The sequence below is a fragment of the Cyprinus carpio genome, chromosome A20 (genome assembly GCF_018340385.1).
Source record: "Cyprinus carpio isolate SPL01 chromosome A20, ASM1834038v1, whole genome shotgun sequence".
NCBI classification, from domain to species: Eukaryota; Metazoa; Chordata; class Actinopteri; order Cypriniformes; family Cyprinidae; genus Cyprinus; species Cyprinus carpio.
The window spans coordinates 4,099,957-4,125,833 of record NC_056591.1 but is presented as its reverse complement, the minus strand read 5'-3'; the positions used below and the strand labels follow the sequence as shown (position 1 = coordinate 4,125,833).

The following is a 25,877-nucleotide window of genomic DNA, read 5'->3' as shown; positions in this document are numbered from 1 at the left end:
TCAAGTTCACACAGATGTCACAGCAAAGTAACCACCAGTATGGTGTAACCACCAGTAAGTGGTTTATAAGTGGATAAATGGACATTTTGGGGTCAAAACATGCTGTGCACTCCAATTTCTCATATACACATAAAAATAGGCAACGCAAGCTTGAAAGAAAATATTAAACAGCCATTTTTATTTCCTTTGGCACACCTTCAGCATGAATTACTCCAAAAATATCAAGTAAACATTTATACAGTTAAATCAGATATTTACATAAAAATGTACAATACCCAAGACATTTATTTCCAGATGTAAAATACTAAAATATGTACATCTAAAAGAGACCGTCATGTTAAAAAAAAACAGGTAAACAAGTCTCCAAATACCAGCAAGTTTAAGAACAGAATTTGTGTGTATAGTACGTGTGAAATAGAGAGATTTGGTAACAAACACAAGATGTACATGCAGGATTGTGTTTGTTAGAATTTGGAGGAAATCATGTATAGACTGCATTAAAAAGTCAAACTAGACAACACACATGTTGATTCATAAAAGCAGTTTAACTACAGAACGGCTGCAAACACAAGTTTGCAGCATGTTTAGAACTTTTCTTTATCAAAACACTGAATGATGTAAACAAAACTGACTATTTACACACGTGTTACAGTTATTCTGAACAAAGGCAAAATGCAGGAACTACTGTACAGGTCTCAGAAATAAGTTATGACTGAAATTGGGTTTCTTGTACTGTGACACACAAGTTGGGCTCTTCTGTGCTCAAATTCAGAGAAAACTGATATCAAATGAGTCAAACTTGAGGCCATTTCTCTCGCAGGCAAGTATCTGTTTGAAGTGTTTCAGAGAAGCTTCATTTGAGTCCAGGAAGCCAGCCCTTGATGTTTCCCGCTCTGTTTGCGTTCCTGTCGGCGTCGTACAAGCCCTGTGGTCGTCTGTTTCAGTTCGTTTATTTCTCGTTGATCTCTGTAATCGTCCTCTCGTCTTCACAGGCTGGTCTCTGTGTACACAGTGCTCGGGCTGAAGAGCGGCTGGGGCTGGGGCTGAGGTTCCTGGGCTTGTGGCTCCACGGCACTCTTGTGTTTCTCTCCGATCTCCTGCAGCAGGAGCACATTAGCATCTCTCCACTGTCTGTATTTACAAGCGCTCAGAGACGGTTCGCTCAAGACCTGCTCTATGGCCTGCAGATCGGCCTCCTTTGCCTGAAATAAGACAGACACAGAATGGTATGATGGATTCTTCTGAAACTATGAATACAACTTCCAAACGTTTAAGTAAAGCTGCTATGTGTTTGTCTCATCAATGCTGCCATCTAGTGTCTGTAGACTTCAAATAACTCACATGGAATTCTAGATAATCAACAGTCAAAAGTCTCTTATTGTCACCAAGGCTGCATTTATTTGATCAAAAGATACTGTAATATTGTGAAAAATTATTACAATTTAAAATAACTTTTCTATTCAAATATATTTCAAAATTTAATTTATTCATGTGATGCAAAGCTGAATTTTCAGCATCATTACTCCAATCTTCAGTGTCACATGATCCATCAGATAATCATTCATTCTTATTATCATCAGTATTAAATATGTGATTTTTTTTTTCTGCTTAATAGTTTGTGGAAACACTTTTCAGGATTCTTTGATGAATAGAAAGTTCAAAAGAACAGCATTTATTTGAAACAATCTTTTGTAACATTACACGTTTTTACTGTTACTTTTAAATATTAAGTTTAAGATATGTTTTTTGTTTTTATAATTGTTAGTAATGTTTAATTTTTATTGAGATTGGTATTGGTATATTAGAATGATTTCTGAAAGATCATGTGACACTGAAGACTGGAGTAATGATGCTGGAAATTCAGCTGCGCATCACAGGAATAAATTACATTTTTTAAATATATTACAATAGATAATAGTTATTTTAAATTGTAATAATAATTCACAATATTATTTTTTTCACTTTATTTTGGAGCACATAAATTCAGTCTCAGTGAGCAGAAGAGTCCTAATTAAAAATATCCTAATGTTTCTAAACTTTTGATACATACATGCACACTTTAAGATCCCAAAACTTAAATGTTTATCACTGAAGCTCTTTTTTCAACAAATACATCTGGCATTGGTGTCATTATTGCTAATTAAAACAAAAATTAATAAAACCATTTTCTGCTCGCCGTGAAAGCGAGGTAAGAACTCATCTTTGTTAACGGGATGGCAATAATAGACTTTACTGTGACGGACATTTATACCACGACTACATTAGGATTGGTCAATTTTTTTTTTTTTTTAAATAATAGTGGACATAGGCCTAATAACATTTAACGCTGGGCCGTGACCCCCTCAAGGGAGCTATTTAAATGGCAAGGTCGCATACATGAAAAGTGTTCTTTTCTCCCCCGAGAGACTGAGTCACAACTCTCTGCCCACTTTCAATCGGGAACTGCTTGCCTTTTTGTATTTCTGTTTTGACCAATCTACATTGTGTAAAGTGCAAACAGTTGGATGTGAAATTCAATCTGAAATTCAAGTTCTCTCTTCCTTAAAACAGCGTTAATGCTTTAAGTGTATACTTAGATAGACTCACTTTTTGGTTTGTGACCAGACCAAAGTGGCAATATATGAAAGCATTTCATTTTATTAATAAACATAGAAAGTTAAACTAGTTACAATGTAAAGGGAATAGGTAGAATATAGAAAAATGTATTGGATTAAGTTATTAATTTGTGGTGTTGTGATGTTATGTTAGAGTAGTCTCTGGATTCTGACCCCAATTCTGTGCCGAATGTATAATTCTGCATTAGAGAAAGTAGATGCTCCAAAGTCATGGGCGGAGGCAGTAATAACAGTTATCCATCAAGCCGGCTAAGACCCCACTCAGTGTACAGGTTATAGGCCCTTAAGCCTTCTCTGCCAGGACCTAAACATCTTAACTTCAATTTTAGCAGAGAGGATTCAAACACATATGTGACCCTGGACCATAAAACCAGTCTTAAGTGTCAATTTTTCGAAAGTGAGATTTATAAATGAATAAATAAGCTTTCCATTGATGTATGGTTTATTAGGATCGGACAATATTTGGCCGAGATACAACTATTTGAAAATCTGGAATATGACGGTGTAAAAAAATTTAAATACTGAGAAACTCGCCTTTGAAGTTGTCCAAATGAATTCTTAGCTATGCATATTACTAAACAAAAATTAAGTTTTGATATATTTACGGTAGGAAATTTAACAAATTATCTTCATGGAACATGATCTTTACTTTATTTGATAATGATTTATGGAATTATGGAATATTAGGTTGTTTTGATAAATATTATTTTTTTTTTGGCTATTGCTACAAATATACCCCAGTGACTTACGACTGCTTTTGTGCTCCAGGGTCACATATTAGAAATTTAGTGAAGCCAGACCAGACAGGATTCATGGTACTGACAATATTAGGAGAGTTCTAAACATTCCCTCAATGCTACTTAGTTTAAATGCGGAAAATGTGTTTGATAGATTGGGTTGGATGTATTTAAAACAAATGCTAAGGCTAAATGCTAAAACAAATACATGGGGTTTTATGACATTTATATGATGGATACACATATTTGATCATAATCCTAAATCAAGAGTTAGGGTGAACGGACACTGTTCAGAGTTCTTTGATCTGGAATACAAGCTGTTCTAGATTGTTTAGAAGTGTATGCAGGGGCGTCGAACTGTGCGTAAAACCAGGGCCCCAAAGGGGGGCCCGTGAAAAGTCTGGAATATATTTTATTTTAACTGGATATTTTCATTGGGGGGTCATGGGGGCCCATCAGGACTGCCTATGCATAGGGCCCGGGATCTTGTGCAACGCCCCTGAGTATATGAATCCATCTCTGGATATAAAATCAATTAACTTGATATAAAATACTTATGTATGTCAACAGAGACCTGTTCTGTTTACACTGTTTCGAGCTGGTTTTAACTACCGCATGAACATACAGTATGAAGGCAGCAGTAAGGAGACAAGTTTATGTTCCTTAACTGATTCAAGATGGAAAACTACATGTTCAGCTCCATATAAACAACAATCTCTGTCTCCTTGTGCAGAACTTATGTCATTATGTCAACATGACAACAAAGCTGAAAGCTGTAAGTGTAACTAAAGTGTTATTTAAAGTGTCATTTATAGATAACAATGACATAAACTAGGTTAGTAAGCATTTATCAGACTAGTCTCATGTTGACACAGTTTTTGGGTTTTGTAAAGTATTGAAACTGGAAGAGAACACAACTTAAGATCTATGTTCAAAAATAATTGACTCACTCCCAGGTTTCTTTATATATTATATAGTCTGATGAGTCACAATGCAATGAAGAGGTTGTGTCCAATCAAACACTTCCTAGGATGCAAACATCCCCCTCCCCTCTCAATTATAGATACCACCCGCCTCAGACTAAAAAGGCTGTACACAGTGCAAAGCAGAGTGTGCCAGTGTAATCTTCCCTTGATATCACAGCACAGACCACAGATAATATTCTACTTTAGAGCACTTTAAGTGAAAGTGAAAGTGACGTGACATACAGCCAAGTATGGTGACCCATACTCGGAATTCGTGCTCTGCTTTTAACCCATCCAAAGTTCACACAGACAGCAGTGAACACACACACACCATGAACACACACCCAGAGCAGTGGGTAGCCATTTATGCTGCGGCGCCCGGGGAGCAGTTGGGGGTTTGGTGCCTTGCTCAAGGGCACCTCAGTCATGGTGTTGAGGGTGGAGAGAGCGCTGTACATTCACTCCCCCCACCTACAATTCCTGCCGGCCTGAGACTCAAACTCACAACCCTTGGATTGCAAGTCCGACTCTCTAACCATTAGGCCACGACTTCCCCAGAGGAAGTGAAATCTCTTTAAACAGTTAGATAAAACTGCACTAACGAGAAGAGGACACAACTTCACAATGCACCAACATGCATTACATGCTATCCAACTACATCATGATCATAAAATTGATCACGGCTTTACTGCAGTATTAAACTTTAGAATTCAGGTTTATAGTGCATTTGCAAAATGTTTTCTGCTATTTCTCAACATAATGCATTGCAATATCAGGGTCCCAACCACTAGAATATGGCAATATCTTACTGTACTTCTGATCACACAGCAAAAAATTATGTTTGTTCCTCTGAATTTGTTTGTTTGTTTGTTTTTCCAGTGCAAATGTCTGAAGATTCTCAAATCAAGACACATTTACTTGAGAAGCAAAATGAAATAAGAAGTCTTAATGAAGTCAAAATGAACTGAGTTTTTGATTAAAACAAGGAAAAACACCTGCCAATGTTTGGGCTCAGAAAATCTACTTCATTAAAAAGCATTTAAAACCCTTTTATTCATGTTTTGGGCAAAAACTCACTTGATTTTGTTCAATTTCCCAGAAAACAAGACTTCGTCTCTTCATTTTGCAACTTAAGTAAATGAATCTTGATTTAAGATGTTTAAATATTTGTATAGTAAAACAAGACACAATACTGACAAATATATTAATTTTTACCAGTGCATGCAACATTTAATGCCATCACTTGAATTTAAGATATTTTAAGGCCATAATTTATGGAAGGGCGAACTAAGACTTTTAAGATCAGTTTAAGACCCCCAGAAACCCTGAATACATACTTATGAAGCAACACAACATAATGAAATAAAGTCTAGTTTGATAAAGATAAATGCTACACCAGTTTCTGACCATTTCTTGACAATTTTAGCAGTTTACTGGTTCCCTATTTAGAACAACTCTTTCTGGACAAACACACTCAAACAGGACTCTTCTAACCTTTGAATGGCCACACCAATGTCCAACTCACCTTTAAAGTGCTGTTTAAAGCTCGAATCAGGTGCAGTTTCTCATTAATGCTCTCATTTTTGCAGCGTCTGATGAAGGAGGACCTGAAGTCACGTTTAGTAGTTGGCTGCAGGGCTCCAGTAGGGGACAGTCTCACCTGCTTGAGGTGAAGATACAGCATCTCCATCTCATCAGACGGGGGACCTGATGAAAGAATATTACAAGAGTATTTGGTTATGAATCAATTTACAGGATTAGCACACTTTATGAGCAATGAGTTTCCATGACTATTCCAGGAGTTAGCCATAAAAACAGCACATCGGGACATCAAAAACAGTCAACTGCAGCTCAAGCGATCGTGTTTCTTCATAAGACTTGGATTCAAATTGTATTAAAATTTTGGGTTTGAAGATGATGAAAGTCTTATGGGTTTGGAATGAAATGTGGATGAATAACTGATGACAGTTTTCATTTTGGGTGAACTATCCCTTTAAAACGGTTTTGATTGGTCAGACGTTTCCCCTGCAACACTCTCTTAAGGTTAAAAGATCTCATTCCAGCGCTCACTCACAGTCATTCCTTTTGAACTCCTGTATTTTGTGGATGGGGTCTTCCTCCGAGCTTATCTCCTGCCACGACTCACTGTCTGCACTCTGAGTCTGTGTGCGGTTACACACCTCCGAAACCAGCGGGAACGAGTCCTGACATGGAGAGGAAGTTGAGCGGGGAGATGGGAGACAACCCTGAAACATCCACACACAAATATAACATCAATCTCAAAGAAATTCAGTTTTTTAAAAGGAACTTGTATGAAAGAAACTTGTATTGAAAGAAAGGTCTAATGCTCACCAAAAATGCAGTTAAAATGTAATATTGTGAAATATTTAAATGGAAAAAATCCATTTTAATATAGTTAAAAAAAAATCTCATTTTATATATTATTGTATAATATATTTATTCCTGCTAAAGCTGAATTTCCAGCATCATTACTCCAGGCTTCAGTGTCACATGATCCTTCAGAAATCATTCTAATGATTTGCTGCTCAAGAAAGATTTCTGTTTAAATCTTTTTATGGAAACTATGATATATTTTTTTTTTTCAAGATTCTTTGATGAATAGTAATTAACATTTTTTTGAAACGGAAATCTTTTAGTTACATTATCAATGTATCCACTGTCATTTTTGATCAATTTAATGCATCTTTGTTATAAATAAAACTCAAACTGAACAGTCAAACCATTGTGTGACCCATTTTTTTTTCACCAGATATTAATAGCACATATAAACCACAATGAATAGAAGAGTTAAATGCTGACATAACTTATGGGTGGGTTTAAATGAGCATATCCAGACAGAGTGTGGTTACTCACATGCAGAGGGCCGGGGGTCAGCTGATCCATGAACTCTGCACATATCTCAGCAGTGTCTGTTTCATCCTCGTCGTCACTCTCCTCACTGTAGCACTCTATAGTCACACGATCACAGTCTCAATACCAGAATAATGCAGCTATTAAAGTGTCAGGTTTTGTTTTGATGAGATGTGAAGTGGACTGAAATAGACACCCCGTATTAACATTTTCTGTATGCATGTGTGGTGTGTATCTTTACCTCCATCGGTTGATTCTGTGGGCTCAGGTTCATTTGAAACCTGGGTAAGTTTAGCCAGCCATCTAGATTTAAAAGAACATTAATTACGGTAAATCTACACTCATCAGATCTGTGGAATAACTGTAATGGATCATTATGTGTGTCCTCTGCCCACACAGTTTAATAGCAGCACACCCACAGCTTTCTCTCAATGTTTTTTTCCACTCACAGGTTTATTTCAGTATGTTTCATAAACCTTCACAGGAATTGTTTACAAAAAAAAGAAACGTCATCTTTTCATTTTACTCACTCTTGAGTTGTTCCATGGAACAAAAAGGAGATATTTTGAAGAATCTCAGACTGCTCTTTTCCATACAAAAACATTTAAAAAGTAGTAAACAAATCTGTCAAGCATCATTATAGTGTTGTAGAAACTGGTCCATACAAATTATGTGGTAAACTCAGGTATTCTGAAGCCATATAACAGCTTTGCTAGGAAGAGTCCAAATGAAATTGAAGCCATTCACTATAAATGAGTAGTTTGCTCACAGCACAGACAACTTTTACGTTTTATGTACACATTTTTGAGGCTAATTTTACAACTGAAGTGTTTGTGAGATTAGAAATGTACTGTAAACAGACTTTTTTACACATTATAATAATTCAACTTAAGATTTAATTCAGTTGGCATCTATAGAGCAGTTCTTGGTTATATCTGGTGAATAAATAGCAATTAAACGGCATAGTTTGGGCCCTGTTGCTAATTAATACAAATTAATATCTTTGGATTTTTTGTTAGAAGAAGGTTCCAGGAAGTTTTAGAGCACCTCATGCTTCCTGCTGCTACCCAACTTTATGGAGATGCAGATTTCATTTTCCAACAGGACTTGGCACCTGCACACAGTCCCAAGGCTACAAGTAACTGGTTTAAGGACCATGGTATCCCTGTTCTTACTTGTCCAGCAAACTCGCCTGACCTTAACCCCATTGAAAATCTATGGGGTATTGTGAAGAGGAAGATGCGACATGCCAGACCCAACAATGCAGAATAGCTGAAGGCCACTATCAGAGCAATCTGGGCTCTCATAACACCTGAGCAGTGCCACAGACTGATCGACTCCATGCCACGCCGCATTGCTGCAGTAATTCAGGCAAAAGGAGCCCCAGCTAAGTACTGAGTGCTGTACATGCTCATACTTTTCATGTTCATACTTTTCAGTTGGCGAAGATTTCTAAAAATTCTTTCTTTGTATTGGTCTTAAGCAATATTCTAATTTTCTGAGATATTGAATTAGGGATTTTCCTTAGTTGTCAGTTATAATCATCAAAATTAAAAGAAATAAACATTTGAAATATATCAGTCTGTGTGTAATGAATGAATATAATATACAAGTTTAATTTTTTGAATGGAATTAGTGATTTTATGAATTTATTGTAAAGGTTTATTTTTTTGATTTGAATTTTTGATTTTTTGACATATATATATATATATATATATATATTATATATATATATATATATATATATATATATATATATATATATATATATATATATATATATATATATATATATATATATATATATAAACCATGCAAAAATTATATATATATACATATATGTGGGTGGGTGGGTGGGTCTGTGTGTGTGAGTAAGTATATATATATATATATATATATATATATATATATATATATATATATATATATATATATATATATATATATATATATATATATATATATATATATATATATATTTACATTTAGATTAATTAATATATGTATTTATTTTTGTGAACTGCTCTATTAAATAAAATACCTGCAATAGAGCACAGACGTTTTGGACACATTCTACCAGCAAAAGTCCAAACTCCTATTACTAACTATTTTTAGTACTGGATGTACTAAAACATGCTCAATTGCGTGGTGTGCTGCAGATAGCTTTGGTCACACGTCAAAGCAGCCTGCCACAATGCAATGCAAACATGTCATGTTGGGCCAAATACCAGACCCACACACTTCACATGTATGAGTAAGTGCTACATGACTAAAAAAGGTAGTTTTTTTCAAAAGTGTAGAATCAGCAAGCATTTTATCTTTGACCACATTTACAAACACAAGAAATTCTTTTGTGCCTCTTCACACTCACTTGTTCATGTCTTTCATGTTCTCAGCTGCAAAGTAGAGTGTCAGAATGTGGAGGTGGCATGCTTTCATTGCACTGGAAAACAAGAATGAAGTGAATGCAAATTAAAACATATGCAACTCCAGCAGTTCTCAGAGACAGTATCTTTGTGGATGTGTGGTTACATGACGTAGTGGAAGCATTACACAAAACTGAAAACATATCCAACACCAAAGTTTGTCTCCTGTCTTATCTACATCCAATCATAGCTATCAAAGTAACTGTATGTCTTTATGAAGGAAGTCTGTGAAAAACAGTAGCTCAGACCACACACTTAGAGCAGACAGTTTCCTGTGTTCTGAGCGTGCATTAAGAGGGGTATAGATAACACACTTCAAGTGTGTGAAAAAAAAAAAAAATCTGATTTACAGCCTGACAATTTACACTATTTGTTTAAAACAACTGCCAGTCAAATCAGTCAAATAACAACCTCATACCAATTTTACATTCGCTGCAGAAAAAATTTGAGTGATGCATACTGCATATGCTTATTTTCATCTGTTGTGGGTTGTTGCCTGGTGTGTTAAAGGTGCTGTATGTAATTTTTTGACCTTACTAAAGCGTTAAAATGCAATAATAGGTTTGCAAAGTTGCTAAGTTCACATACTTATTTCTCTGAAAGTCAATGTAGTTATTCTACTTAATATGCAATCTGTCAGAAAGTCGGTTTTTGTTATGGTCTGTGTGATTCCACCAACTTCCAATTTACCCAATAGTACTGTATTTCGACACCCTGGGTTGCCAGTTGGTGGAAAACAAAGAGCATTGCAGCAATGGAAGCAAGTAAATGAACTGGGTCAGAGATCGCAACTTAAAAGGATAGTTCACCCAAAAATGAAAATTTGATGTTTATCTGCTTACCCCCAGGGCATCCAAGATGTAGGTGACTTTGTTTCTTCAGTAGAATACAAACGAAGATTTTTAACTCAAACCGTTGCAGTCTGTCAGTCATATAATGTAAGTGGATGGGAATCATGGCTTTGAGAGTCAAAAAAACAAACAAAACCAAATTAAACCCAATGGCTTGTGACGATACATTGATGTGTAAAGACACAAAACAAGAAGAAGAAGACTCGTCACGCGCCAGCTGTTGAGAATGCGCTCAGGAAAGTTGTGGTGTAAAATCAGAGGTAAAAAACAATATAAATACTGTTCAGTTTCTTGCACAGACCGATTGTTTTGTCTTTACACATCAATGTATCGTCACGAGCCTCAGGGTTTAATTTGGATTTGTTTGTGTATGTTTTTATGACTCTCAAAGCCGTTAAATGACTGACACTGCAACGGTTTGAGTTAAAAATCTTTGTTTGTGTTCTATTGAAGAAACAAAGTCAACTACGTCTTGGATGCCCTGGGGGTAAGCAGATAAACATCAAATTTTCATTTTTGGGTGAACTATCCCTTTAAAAAAAAAAAAACTTCTACCCATCTGGGAAAAAAGCCTTGGCATCCATCTAAAATGACCATAGGCATATTAAAAGGAGGATAAATTGACTCATTAACTTAAAGTGTAAAGGCTAGTTCACACCGGGACGAATATCGCTTGTGATTATTGCCGATGTTTAACGCGTGGTTTATCGTGGGGCTAAAATGTGGGTGTGAATGTTAGTGTGCACAAAGAGCTGGAAGTAAAGGGGTGTTTTTTTTATAATTTCACCTAGGGCTCTTTTTTTTTGGTTTGATGAGCTGCATTAAAAACCGGTCGACCAATGAGATTGGCGCTTTTTTTCAAGTGCCTGGAGCTGCTGAAGTTACACAGTAACAAGTTACAGTAACACACGACTTGGTGGCGCTCAAGCACAAAACAGTCTTGCCGAGCACACTTGAGCCCTAATGACAAAGAGGAAGTAAGTAGACCAAGAAGATGCATCGAGGCAAGATGAATGTAGAGCTGCTGGTCTCATTGGTGGCTGAACACAAAGGGCTTTATGACAAACACTACAGCGACTACAAAAATCTCAATAAGAGGGAGTTGCTGTCTTTGTTTATTTAGTTTGGGTTATTGTTACTTAATTTGATTAGAATATGCTGTTTAGTGTTCCCGGGTTCGTGTCCCAGCTCGTGGTCCTTTGCCGATCCCGCTCCCCTCTCTCTTCACCAAAAAAACACTTTCCTGTCTACTCTACACTGTCCTTTCCAATAAAGGCATAAAAAGCCCATAAATAAATCTTTAAAAAAAAAAAAATAAGAGGGAGTTGCTATGGAGAGAAATTGCAGATCAAATAGGATTCGATGTGTTCTGGGGTATTTCTGTTTTTCATTAAGCGCCATCTAATGTCAGGGAGTAAATTTGCCAGTTCACTCGGCACATCGCCAGTGAAAATTGCTTGGGTATGAACACAAAAGACATGTTGAAAACCGTCGGCAATAAGTGCGTGCGATAATTGTCCCAGTGTGTACGAGGCTTAGGGCTCGTTGCCTCCCACTGTCAACTGCGCTTGTTCCTGTTGTGTGTCCTCAATCTGGCAACTCGTGTATGTGTCGAGTTTGAGGAGAAGGTGGTGGGAGAAACTACTCTCTCCAATATTTTGATTTTGGACCGCAGTATCCATTTAAACTGGTAGCAATCGATATTACATACTGCACCTTTAAGTGTATTGCTGTATAGTTATTATGGTGTTGTTGGTGTTACTGTGCAAGTAAAAAATATATATTGAATATCTGAAAAATATACTTCCACTCTGGAATGGCATTCCTTCTCTGATGATGTCAGTTTGACGGCTTGGGCAGAATATCCTTACCCACACCCTCTACTTAGGATACTCTGTAGAGTTGCCAGGGAATCTCTATGCTGTTACTAGAATGTTTTGGGTGGTTGCTATGCAGTTCCTGAGGTGCTCTGAGTGCTTTTACTGCATTGCTATGGCTGCTAGTGTGCTCTGGGTGGCTTCTATGACAATTACAATGGATACTAAGGCACTGCTAGGTTTGTGTGTTATGGTGTTGCTATGCAGTGGTTTCATGGATTCAGTGCTATAGGGTGTTAAGGCTGGTTGCCATACAGTTGTAAAGATGGCTGTGTGGATGCCAAGGAGCTTGTACAAAGTTGACTGGGTGTTGCAGGTGGTTTCTTGGGGGTTGCTATGCAGTAGATAGGATGTTCTGAGTAGTTTCCGGGGTGTAAATATGAATTTTTTTAGAGCAGTCTGGCTGGTTGCCATGCAGTTCTTAAGGTTCTTCAGTGTTTTAGTGTGTTACCATGGCTGCTGGTATCTAGGACAATTCTAGGTGGTTTCTGAGGCACTGCTAAGTCGTTGCTACACGGATTGAGAGATCATTGCAAGTGTGTTCTGGGTGGTTGGTAGGATGTTTTGTGTGGATCCCAAGGAGTTTTATGAATTAGTGTGGGTGTTGCATATGATTGCTAGGGTAGCTGTATGTTACCAAGTGTGAGCAACAGTTATAGCCATGCTTGCTGTAAAATGCAGTACTTTCAGAAAAATAGATATAATGAGGCCACGTGGTGCAAATAGGCCTGTGTGTTGTTTTTACCCACAAGCAGCCAAAAATCTACATATATTAATTAAATGTAAACTAAGGAATATGAACTCACAACTTCTTCTTGCATTCGGTAGCCTGTTCTATGGTGAAGTCTCTCAGGTTGATGTAGCCTTCGGCTTTCTCTGCCTGGAAGGAAACAGAGAGAACTTGTCTCTGGAAAAAGACTACTCATCTAAATTTTAGTTTAGTTTGAACAAACTCTGGTTTTTGGTTTTGAAGAAGGTGGATTGTATTTTAGCAGTGTTCGATGCCATGGTACACATTTATGGTACATAACTAACCGTGACTGTCTTACCCAAAAGCATTGCAAGCCTGAGTACATTGTAGAAACCATATGGCACCCAAAACATTTCTTTCTTCTGCTGAACAAGAAGATATTTTGAAGGTCACTAACCAAACAGTTTCTGTTTTTTATTAACACGTTAATAACTAATTTTAAAGGCGCAAATTTTATTAACACGCGGTTAACGCAGCGTGCATTTCCTATTTGACCCATTGCTTAGCCCATAGTTAGAGAAATGGAGATACTGACAGTGTTCTTCCAACAAACCTTATTTAGTTTCTGAGACTCGCGATACTGCCACGCAAGTGTAAGGTTTTGCGTCTGTTCTGTTCAGCGAGCGGCTAAGAGGAGCAGCGCTTTTAGTTAAAACAGGGCTGCATTTCCCAAAGCATCGTAAGCTTAAAGGGGTCATCAGATGCGCATTTTCCACAAGTTGATATGATTCATTAGGGTCTTAATGAAAAGTCCGTAACATAGTTTGGTTAAAATTTTTCAATGGTAGTGTAAAACAACACCTTTTTTACCCTGTCAAAAACAGCTCTTTTCAGAGCAAGCCGTTTTGTAACATTTTCCTTTAAATGTTAATGAGCTCGGCTTGCCCCGCCCCTCTCTTCCGAGCCACTCTCAGAGAGACTGCTTACTTTAGCCACATTCATCGTGAAACTTGCTAACTAGCACATTATTAGCAAAAGGCGATTTGCAAAGATTCATTAAAAAAAAACCTTACACTCACTTCTTCAGTAGGTGAAGCTGGATCATGAATGATTTGCGCGAACATAGATGCATTTAGGTAGATCGGGGGCACATTCCCTTTAAAAACAAATGTAATCCACCGCGTCTTCAGCGGCTCAGATGTCGGGAGTAAGTACTGATGACAGCTCATTCAGGGAGGGTCAAGTCTGTGCTGAAACGCTACTCTGAATCAAACTATCGTGAGAGGGGCCTGTCTGTGTGACACCACAAATCTGAGATCAGCTCGATTTGAGAACGGGTTAAAGATTTTAGTAGATAAAAAAAAAAAACACTGGGTGGATTTGTATCATTGTATCATGGGTGGTTGTGTAGTGTGTACACACACTGCAAACACACATTTCAGTTCAAACAACCTGTAAAAGTGCATGAAGCATACGATGACCCCTTAAAGCTGATCGTAGCTCCATTGGTTTTAATGGTTGTACAATGTACTTAAGCTTACGATGCTTTTGGGAAACGGAGTCCAGATCGTTGCTTCTCTAATTTTACATGCAAGTATAGTCGAAATCACAACAAAACTATTGTAGTCTTAATGGGTCACGTTTCATTCATTAATTCGGATGTCTGACAACAGAAACAGTCAAATATAACAATGAAAACAGTTTTATTGAGAATTTGGCTGCATCAAATTACAGTTTGTGAGCACAGAGAGGCAAACAAATGTAATAATAAATATATATTTTGCATGTTCAGAAGTGAGCTGCCCTGTCCTGCAAATAATGTAAACAGGCTTGTGTAAGTAAATGGCTCTGTGCAAAGAAAGAGAAGTAGATAATGGGAACCTGGTATTTCTATGTTCTTTATTTTCATGTGTCTAACAAGTTATTTGAAAAACATCTATGAACTATGAAACATGTCTAGTCTTCATACTCTATGTTGAGTATTGTTTCACTGATAATAAACATACATTTGCATAAAGCATCCATATTTGTCCATGCCCTTGTTGATTAGAGTTTGAAAAACTTGAAAAGTATTCATTTCAGGTACATTTAGAATTGATTAAAATGTGCGATTAAGTTGCGATTAATCGCGAGCTAACTCATGACAATCATGCGATTGATCGCGATTAAATATTTCACTCGATTGACAGCTCTAGTTTTTTTCCATACTGTGGAGATCAATGGCTACCATTAACTGTTTGGTTACTCACATTCTTCAAAATATCTTTTCTTGTTCCACAGAAGAAAGAAACTCTTTTTTGTAACAAATGTTCACATTTTCCGTAGCGAGGCCACACGTTACCAAGGGAAAACCACGTAACTTACCATGTCTGATGTGTACCAGTAGAGCGAACATTTCTTGAGCACAAACCAAAACTTCTTCCACCTCCAGCCCAAGAACCCTTTGCTCTCCTTCCTTTTGTACAACCAGCCCTGATAGTCACCCTGGCCCAGGTCTTTCACCGAGACCCTTCTGCGGCTCATCACATCATCTCCTGTCACAAACCAACACATGCAAATGAGGCGACAGCAGCCCTCAGCAGTACTGGCTCCTTTACTCAACGGTACTTTGAAACATCAAAAGCAAAGATAACATCACGCACGTTTGCATGGCGCAATCAACAAAGTCATGATTCCGGCTAACAAATCCAAATTTTGCTCTTTGTACATTGTGTACTTGATCATTTCACTCTTTCAGTGAGTTTGAAACATCTATACTTTGTCTTAACACTGATAGTCTACGTTAGAAAAGCTTTTCGGCTTACCTTGAGACTTCTCAGCAGCAAAGTCTTGAAGCGGGTACTGAAAGCGCAAGGAGCGAGAAAACAGAAATGCTGTAAATTACTTAGTGAACTGAGAGAGACAGTGCTAATAACACAGCTGTCTCTAAAGAGAGCCTTCACTTCCCCGTATCGCCACACACACGCCAGTGAGAGAGTTCAAGTGCCTGTACACACTAATACTGATATCCTTTCAGAACACGTACAGTAAACAGGGACTTCCCAGAAACTGAAGATCATCTTGAAGCTACAGTAACTGGATGGATGATATCATGTGTGAAACTGTGACGTTCGTCATATTCCAAAACACTTTTTTTCTCTAATTCTTGGTTATTCAAATTTCATGTGTTCATATTCAATGAGAGGCTACATTGAATATTCACACTTGAACTGCAGAGAAGTTGATTAAAAAGGTGAAAAACGTTAAATGTAATCAGTAACGGCACTTAAAATACACTCTCCAACAAACACTTAAAATACACTCTCCAACAAACACTTGTATAAATGTCAATCTCAAATCAGGATCCTTTTGTTCATATACATATTTTCCAATTAATCACTGAAAATCTGGAATTTATATTTTAAAGTCGACATTATAGATCTTATGGTGAATGATTCATCCCTGTATATGTTTCAAAACAGTATTAAAAATGTCATAACAATCTTCCGGTAAAAACAACAGACGTACGCAATCATTAAGTCCATGCTCTTGCAAGCTTGTTTTCATGTGCCTCAATTTTTTTAATTTTAAAATCCAATAAATAACTGATGGATGGAACCAAGGTTTTTTTTTTTTTTTTTTTTTTTTTTTTTTTTTTTTTTTTTTTTATGTGCGTGTTATAATATGAAAGAAAAAACACAATCTCATAGCAATTCATAACCATTTTACCTTCTGGCAAATTAGTGGCTTATTAATATGAATATGTGCAATCTAATGTATACATTTTGTATGTTTTGGATTTTTACATTTTCATTTTTGTTTACGTTGTACAAATTCCACTCCTAAAAAAAAGAAAGAAAAAAAAAAAAAAAAAAAAATTAATTTTCCAGTGAGATCGGAAACTTTTGTTATTCTGAAGTTGTAATTCCGCTTGGTGTCAATTTGAAACTCTTGCTGACTTATAAAGAACATTTTTTTTTTTTTCAAAACTTTTTTGTTTTGTTTTGTTTTTTTGAGGAAATATTTATTTTAATGCAATCTCGATAACCAAAACTCTAAAACAGTACATAGTTAAAATAAACTACTTTTCGCTTCGTGGAAGCTTCTAAAAGTGGGCTGTCAAATTTAAACAGACAGGCAATAAACAATCATAGAGACAGATAAACATTCTGCTGAGTATTATGTGAAAAACATCTTCAGCAGCGCTTGGGAAATGGTGACAGCTCAGTGCATAGTTAATAGGAAGTGGTTAAATATTATGATGCAACCGTTAAAAAAAAAAAAAGCATTAATATCAGCTCTGAAAGCATTAAATGTAGAGAAAGCATCTGCAAAACTCACAACAATGATTACATTAAAATACAATGTTATGGAAGTCAGTAAAAGAACATGGTGGCTGGCTGATTGTTTTAAATGTATTTTAACAGTGTTTATTATTGTATGATATCTTGGACATAATTCAAAGCTACTTTCGATCCTATAATTGAGGCACTGATTTTCAACTCGACTGGTTTGAAGTATCTGTTTGACAAAAATGCTGTTTGTTTACATGGTTGGAACACAAGTATGTCCTCAGAAAGAAAGAATAAATTAATGACATCCTTTACATACAAAAGTTGATTTCTGACACGAGTCCATGTAACTGTTGATCCCAAACCAGCAAGAGGAATGAAGTGAACACTTCTGGCTCATCTGATTCACCTCTGCTGCCTTCAGACAGGAGACCAGCACATGTCCTCTACCAACTGCACAAAGGAAAAACAGTTCTTTAATTTTTTTAGTTTTTTTTGTTATTAAGGAATTAAAATGCATTTTGCTGTTTGTCTGAAGTATCTTTAACTTGTGCTACAGTCATAAGCCTCTGATGAAGTAGATACGTTTGGTTTTCACTCTTTCTTTCTGTATTATGTGTATTTTTCTTTTCTTTCTCTTACCTGTAACCAGCATGTGAAAACCTGCAGGTATTTTATTCCTAGGAAAATCACCCTAGCAGACATCCCAGAACTGTTTCTCTCTCTCTCTGTGTGTGTGTGTGTGTGTGTGTGTGTGTGTGTGTGTTTGCGAAGCGCCTGAGTTTGACTTGCAGGAGCCTCTAATAACGCCTTTCATTTGCATAATTGATTTAACCACTCGGCGTCTCCTTATCAGCTCTTTTGCAGTTAACTTTTAGCCGTTATAATGAAATCTTTTTCTGTCATAATTTTTACGTGTAGTCACGGTTTGCTTAAAGGACTTGGTAGAGCTGCTCTTGTGTGTGTTGTCAGATAAAAGTCCCTGCGCTTCAGTTGCCGACCGCTGCGCGGCACTGTTGCATTGCACAGAAGTTGACTTTAAACACTTTTTTTGACCATGCTTTTAACGCCATATGCTTTGCTTTGGGATACATTTGTAATTTCCTTTAATATTCATGTAATTATCAAGATATGCTACACAGGAGGGATGTAAGATAAATGCCTAAACAATTAACAAGACATAGATAAATTTATTTTATGCCTCGTTTATGTAAAATCGTTGGATTATTATATTTAAAGTGCCATGTTTTAATTTATATTTTACGTCAAAAACTTGGGAATTAATTTTGATATGCAAATATCAAATTTATCAATTTTTTATTAATTTTTTATTTTTTATTTATTTATTTTTTTGTCTATAGCTTTTCACATGAAGCCAGAGCTTTCCCTATCCAATCTTTTTATTTCTGTTCTAAAAAAAAAATCCCGTAAACACAGCGTCATCTCAAGAAATATCGGCGTACACACTAAACCACTGAAACCGATCTAAAACGATGTAGTATGCATGCCACACCAGTATGTGTCTGCTATAATTCTGCCACAGAGATACACTAAAAATGAAGAAGACTTGGAGCATGCGCATAAACCTTGCACGCTGTATACAAACATTTTGCATAAATATATATATATAGTTATATAATTAGTTGCTAATTAGTGATTCACACTCCAGTCCAGTTGGTGGCGGTAAATGCACCATAAAACGTTATTAGAAGAAGCAGAACAAATATTTTTGCTTTAGTAATTTTTTTTTTTTTTTCTTTAGTAAAGCTAAAGTCTCAGTAGCTTCTCCAGCACAAACACAAGCATGTAGTCTGCCATTGTTGTTGTTCTTGCATCCGTCTGGACGAAACACCAATACGAGACAAAATCTTGACATATACAAACACTTGTAAGTGTGGACGGGCTCTAAGGCAGGGGTCACCCTGGAGGGCCGGTGTCCTGCAGAGTTCAGCTCCAACCCCAATCAAATACACCTGAACCAGCCAATCAAGCTCTTACTAGGTATACTGGAAACTTCCAGGCAGTTGTGTTGAGGCAAATTGGAGCTAAACTCTGCAGGACACCGGCCCTCCAGGACCGAGTTTGGAGACCCCTGGTCTAGGGGACTCAACGGTTCGCTTTCAGAGCCGCAAGCACACTCTGGAGGAAAACCATAATAGAAAACATTATATAGCTGACTGCTGACACACAAGAATCCATGGTATGAGAGGATTTTTCCATTTATAGCATTCTTTATTAATGTTGTCTGACAACATAAACAAGTATCAAGTAGTATCCTATCTCGCTTAAAACTAATGACTTGCTCTAGTGTTCCAGTAGGTGATTTTAAGACTCAGAGTGTTCTTGTTTATAACAGTTTGTTTGCATCTGATATGGATGAAATGATTCAGGCATTAATAAAACAACAGAAGACCATTTATATGATCTAAGACAGTCTGTAGTTTGCACACTGAAATGTGAGTTAATAAAGTAAGAAAGATTTCTTCTGCAGCACAACTCAAGTCTTTTTAAAAGCAGACACTTCATACTATGATATGGCAAAATGTACTCAGAAGGGGTTCTGTGTCATTCAGAGTTGAATGTAGAATGCCTTTTAAATTCGATTTCATTTTCCCAATTTGAATTGAGGTAGCTCATGGGATGCAGAGTTGTAATTTGAATGCAAATTTGAGGAAGTGGAATTAAAATGGAAAGAACAGAATACCTGCTATAGGTGTAGTAATTAATAAAAATGTCAAACATTAAACTAAAGTATATACACAGTACCATTCAAAAGTTCGGGGTCAGTTAGATGTTTTAATGTGTTTGAAAGAAGTCACTTGATGCTCATCAAAGCTGCATTTATTTTATCAAAAATAAAAGTAGTATCTTTACCTATTTTCTGTTTTAATATATTTAAAATGTCATTTAAAACTGAATTTTCCGCAGCTGTTTATGCAGTCTATTGGTGTCACATGATGTGTCATAAGTCATTCTAATATTCTGATTTGATGCTCAAAAAATATATTATTATTATTATTATTATCAAAGTTGAAAATGGTTGCTTAATATTTTTATGAAAATAGTAATATTTTTAGGATTCTTTGATGAATAAAAATTAAAAAGACCAGCCTTTATTTGAAATAGAAATCAGTTTTGTCACTTTTGATCAATTTAAAAAAATCTTACTGAATAAAATATTAATTTATTAAAAAAATTACTGACTTCAGAATAGTGCTGTTCATTTGATAGTGTTGAATTTAGTTTTGAGAAATATGTCTAATCAGAGTAAAGCATATTATACCAATCAGCCATAATTAGTCAAATTGTCTTGGACCATTTAAAATTTCAGTAGATTGCATTTCAGTAAATTCCACTTCCTGTCATTCCAATTCAAATCAATTTCTACTTCCTGCGGGGAGTGACCAAATTGATTCAGATTCAAACTCATGGGGGGACTGTACAGTATCTTTTATTCTCAATTTTTGAGAAAATATTTCTTGTTTCAGAAGTGATAGCTTTAACTTACACAAGGCATATTTTTTAAAAAAAATCTATTTAGCAATTGGAAAATATGCTGAACGTGTATCTATAATATACAATAAATGCACAAATTAAATAACTTATTGATAACACAGTTCCAAGTGAAAATCCTTTTAAAGACCTGATTTATCAGAGAAAGAGTTTTCAGTAGTGTCCTTAATGCTGATGAAACCTTAAATAAAGTAACAGGCGTTACACTGAGGAGGTCTTTAATACTGGCCCAGCTGAATTTCAACAGATCCTTGTTTCAGATCCTGTGGAACATTCCGGATTTGAAGTGATAATACTGCACACGGATAGCAGACAAGCAGCAGGAGCGCATTCAGTGTGTGAGCAGCTTGAGTCGGGCGATCCAGCTGCTGAACAGTGAGGGTTCTGAGGGGGTTCTCTTAGAGGATTTGGCTGCAGGCTTCCGAGCCACGGCTTCCTGGTAGGGTATGGTGGCGCTGTTGTGTAGGTCTGCATTGATAAAACACTGGCTGCCGCGGATGTGGTCCACACCTCGGACGAGTTGGCCTTCTCCTGTGGGGCGGTAGGGCAGCGGGTAACAGGGCGACTCTTCTGAGATGGTGGGGATCTGTTCGTTACTCAGATACCTGTGCAAGACCTCATCACCTGAGAACAGACAAGACACCTCATGTAAGGATGAGAACTATTTACTAGAAGTGAAAACCATTGGCCGCATTCTCAAACCATTCAAGGACTCTGAGGGCAAAGACAAAAAATGCCTAAAGCTTTTCAAAATTGCAAGCTTCATTCTGATTGGCTGACTTCAATTGTTTTTGTTAGTTTGTTAGGAACTAAACAATTTTTTATCATGTGAGAGCTGTATATTCTCTTTTCATAGTTCAATGTAATTATTGCCATTTTTAAACCCTGTGGACAAAAATTTTCTTCATTCTTACACTAATTAATTTTATTTGTCCACTAACAATGTCCAAAAGGATGTGCAATACATCCACAACAGGAGAATTAAGTCTTATTTCTTTTCTTTTCTTTTTCATTGGCATGTTTTTTTCCCACCACAGTGTAAATTTCAGTACATCTGAAATGATGTATAGTGTTAGCAGAACTCTGTGATGGACAACTTTGACACTTTTTCATTTTTTTTTTTTTTTTTTTTTTACAAAATTAAAGCTTTTGTATTATATTTATACTGATTATCGCTTGTTTTCTTCTTTCAACTCAAGCACAATTTATTCTCACACTGTTGTCTTCCTCAATAAACAAATGTATTTGTGAAAATAATTTTTTATTAAAAAAAAATAACATTATTTTTGGCAAACATTTCATCAGTGCATTGGAAATGACACCACAAATGTGGGATAGTAACGATTGGGGGGGGGGGGGGGGGGGGGGGGGGGCTGGGCGATATATCTAACGATATGATCATGCGCATCTAGTCAGTAAATCTGGTTCCGTGATTATCGCTAAATTGCCATCACCTGCTTTCAAATGGAGCGGCATTTAATAGACAGAGCCGTAGTTCACTGACACGGTACGCTATATCGCGTTCATTATCGAAGGCGATTCATCTGGGATAATGAACGCGATATTGCGTAGCTTTTCAGTGATCTACGGCTCTGTCTATTTAATGCCGTTCCATTTAAATGCAGGTGATGGTGATTTAGCGGTAATCACGGAACCAGATTTACTGACTAGATGCACATGATCATATCGTTAGATATATCGCCCAGCCCTAGGGGAGGGGCACACAATAAATAATAAAAGGATTAATATCACTCTTTTTTTACATTCTCAAAGTTTTAGCAAAAAATTATATTAATAATAATAATAATAATAAAAAGAAATGTCACTTTAAGTGTAATTTCCATTAGAAATCTGTTATTTTTAATTAAATCTAGCAGAAGAAACCCCCAGATATGTCCATCAAATAATCAAAACTTACCCCTTTACTCCTGCTCATGCATTACTGTCTGTGAGTGCATATGGTGCAGTTGATTTCAGATTTAAGTTTCGGACACATTTACCATTGTTCGGCGAATTTTCACAGGTGCAAACCAGTCATGTTTAATAGTGATCCATGCAATAAGGAAATCTGAAGATTTTTCCAGACAGATTTCCAGAGTTTTTTTGCCTGCAATATTCCATTGAAATTTTGCCAATGTGATGAGAAGAAATTGTGGAATAAAGTTATCTTTGTTTTCTTTGCGCGCAAAAAAAAAGTATTCTCGTAGCTTCATAACATGTCTATGCAGGGTCAGAAAGCTCTCGGATTTCAGCAAAAATATCTTAATTTGTGGTCCGAAGATGAACGAAGGTCGTACAGGTTTGGAAAGACACAAGGGTGAGTAATTAATGACAGAATTTTCATTTTTGGGTGAACTATCCATTTAAGTTACAATGTGACAATAAGTTACACATTGGAATTTTATGCTCTGCCTTTGCCAGACTATGGACTAAGCAACAATGTAAAAAAATTCATGATGCAACATGATAACTAGCCATTGAATAGCTATGATAACAGGCATTCTTCAGTAGTAACAAGAAGACAACTCTGCATGTGTACATAGTCTGCAAAAACATTGCACATGTTTACTGATGAACTGTGGGTAAGAGATTACCCCCTGAGCTACTGACAAACAGACAAAAATGCAATGCATAGTGTTATCTGACCTTTGTCTGCTCCTGCCCATGTAATTGGGCTTGTGAAATGTTTACGCTGACTGCTGTATATGAACTTCCTTCAGCAGTAGTTCAAACAGAGACAGGTGTTGCGCTTACCTTTCCTTCCAAAAGCCCAGGGTCTGGAGGGGGAGTCCGACACGCCCAGGCATGTGTCTACTGGCATGGACATGGGACGCGGCTTCCCTAAAGCACATGCACAATGAAAGAATCAGTCTAATTGAGTCCTTGCTTTTATTTAAAGCCTCAGAGTGAAAAGAAAGCAGACGTCATGGAACCAAATGAGTCTCCTCTTTTATTTCTGTGCAGGTTTTATTTGATTTTGTTTTGAAGCTTCGTTCACAATGTACTCAAATGCCACATAGTTCACTAAAGGATTGCGTTCAGAGAGCTTTATTTGAAACTTATCATGTTAACATTATAAAATGGAATGTTTCTTTAATGTTTGCATAACAAAAAAAAAGTTGAATGATCAGAGAGCATTTGGAAATAACATTTTCATAACTTAATTGACAGACTGATATGTTTTCAGAATTGTGAGTTTATATTTACTTTATTTCTCAGAATTGCAGAATTGCAACTTCATCTCATGATTATGACTTTTTAACTCGCAATTGTGAGTTTGTATCACGCAATTCTGAGAAAAAAAGTCCGAATTATTAGATAAAAAGTCGCAATTACCTTTTTTATTTTTTATTCAGTGGCGGCCGGCTTCCATAGTGAAGCTACTTTGGTGATGTTACAAAATGAAGTCACATAGGTTGAACAGGTACTGACCTCTAGATGGGTTCCGCTGTCTCAGTCGCGCTTGTGGGACTCCGACCTCAGGTGGGTTTATGCTAAGTTTGCTGTTGTAGTCGCTGATATTCGAACGCCGTCTACTAGCTAAATCCAGAGATGAGTTGGGCGACTCTGAACCTTTTGGTCTCATCTTCACACCTGCGTGTTCACTCGTCTCTGCATCTCTACAGACATACAGAGACAAAGCAGCATTAACAGACCAAGTTTAAAGGAAAGTGGAAAGTTTGTATTTACAAGTTGAGAAGTCGAAATTACGATGTCAGGTGTGTTCAAGTCAGATCAAGATGGCGATGTACCTGTTCTATAAATAATTCAGAAAAGATTTCTACAACCCTACTTCTACAAAATGATGAATGTGCATTAGGAGTGTTTTTGCTTTTTAATCAGTTTATGAAGGTGCTGTAAATTGAATCGTTATAGTATATATACTATCGTATTTGTCGAATTGCAGAGTGCCCGTGTTGCATACGAGTCAAAACTGAAGTACTGTATATTTTGAGCTAAGTTTGCATTTTGTAATGTACTGCGAGGCAGCTCGCTATGTTTTGCAACAGAGCCACAGAGTAATTGATTTAATACGATGGTGATACAATATCAGAGAAACAGATACTGACCGTGGGCTGTATGGCATGGAAGGAGGAGGAGGAATATAGAGATCTAAAATCGCAGGTTTCTCCGGACGCTTGATTTGCACAGGATTTCTGGATGACTGGGCGGCAGGCACATACGATGGGCTCTAAAACAAACAAATGATTAGTACCTCATTCTGCCCGGTTTAAGGTATATTTACATATGATAGCTGTGAAAAAAAAACCCTTGCTAAATTTAATCATATATAACCTTTTAAATGAAATTAGTTGGATCACAGAGCTTATCATTTTCACTCTATTTAAATCCACAGACCTTTGATAGACCATTGACCAAATCACTACACTAAGGCTCTTTGTACTAAAATGTTCTTTTCTTCTCTGGGACCAGCTTTATTTCGTAAGACATGCAATTTTTGTTGAATACAGACTTTCTTTAAGCCTTTAATCATAGATTTTGCTAGAGCAAGTATGAACTTAAATCCACATAATTTCAAGAGTACTGTTCTACTTTTGTAGAAAGAACCGATAATAGTCTTTATACTCAGTAAGTTCCTGTATGGATCATGTGAATTGCATAAACAGATATTAAGAAAGATGTTTGTTGGTAAGCAGGGCCTTCATTCATTGAAAGGTACATTACATGTAAACCAGAATGTCCAATTTAAGTCCAATTGCTTTTAAGAATACAGTAAGCAGCCTGATTTGAAGTAGCATTCATGTTCATACCACAAATCAAAGTACCTCTTTAACATGGAAATCGTTTTCTTGAGCTGTAGTCTACAGTCTGACCTTTAAAATTTTAGCAAGGTGTTTGGGAGAGTCCATATGGACTAATATTAGCTACCGTATTCTGAAAATCAATGGCTGTGTGACATTTGGACCGGGATTTTAATCAGGTGGAAACACACATCCTGATGTGAAATCTTAGCTGCTGTTAATCAGCATAAGTCAGCTGTGGATGTGACATCAACATGCATTTTCAAAGGCAAGTTAACATGTGTGTGTGTGTGGAGG

The 25,877-nt window shown here is 36.6% G+C and overlaps 1 protein-coding gene across 1 annotated transcript in view; it reads right to left on the bottom strand.

Moving 5' to 3' along the window:
- Positions 1-150: 150 nt before the first annotated feature.
- Positions 151-25,877, bottom strand: part of LOC109078384 (connector enhancer of kinase suppressor of ras 3-like) — a 44,569-nt gene continuing 18,842 nt past the window's right edge. Inside the window, exons 10-24 of the mRNA XM_042777218.1 lie at positions 24,888-25,009; positions 24,250-24,437; positions 23,572-23,658; positions 21,151-21,441; positions 17,947-17,967; positions 17,624-17,757; positions 15,838-15,874; positions 15,398-15,567; positions 13,149-13,222; positions 9,560-9,631; positions 7,430-7,491; positions 7,192-7,286; positions 6,392-6,563; positions 5,843-6,024; positions 151-1,202 (exon numbers count right to left, since the gene is read on the bottom strand). Of these exons, the coding sequence (XP_042633152.1) occupies positions 987-1,202; positions 5,843-6,024; positions 6,392-6,563; positions 7,192-7,286; positions 7,430-7,491; positions 9,560-9,631; positions 13,149-13,222; positions 15,398-15,567; positions 15,838-15,874; positions 17,624-17,757; positions 17,947-17,967; positions 21,151-21,441; positions 23,572-23,658; positions 24,250-24,437; positions 24,888-25,009 (1,923 nt within the window). The 3' untranslated portion in view covers positions 151-986. The remainder of the gene's footprint in view (positions 1,203-5,842; positions 6,025-6,391; positions 6,564-7,191; positions 7,287-7,429; positions 7,492-9,559; positions 9,632-13,148; positions 13,223-15,397; positions 15,568-15,837; positions 15,875-17,623; positions 17,758-17,946; positions 17,968-21,150; positions 21,442-23,571; positions 23,659-24,249; positions 24,438-24,887; positions 25,010-25,877) is intronic.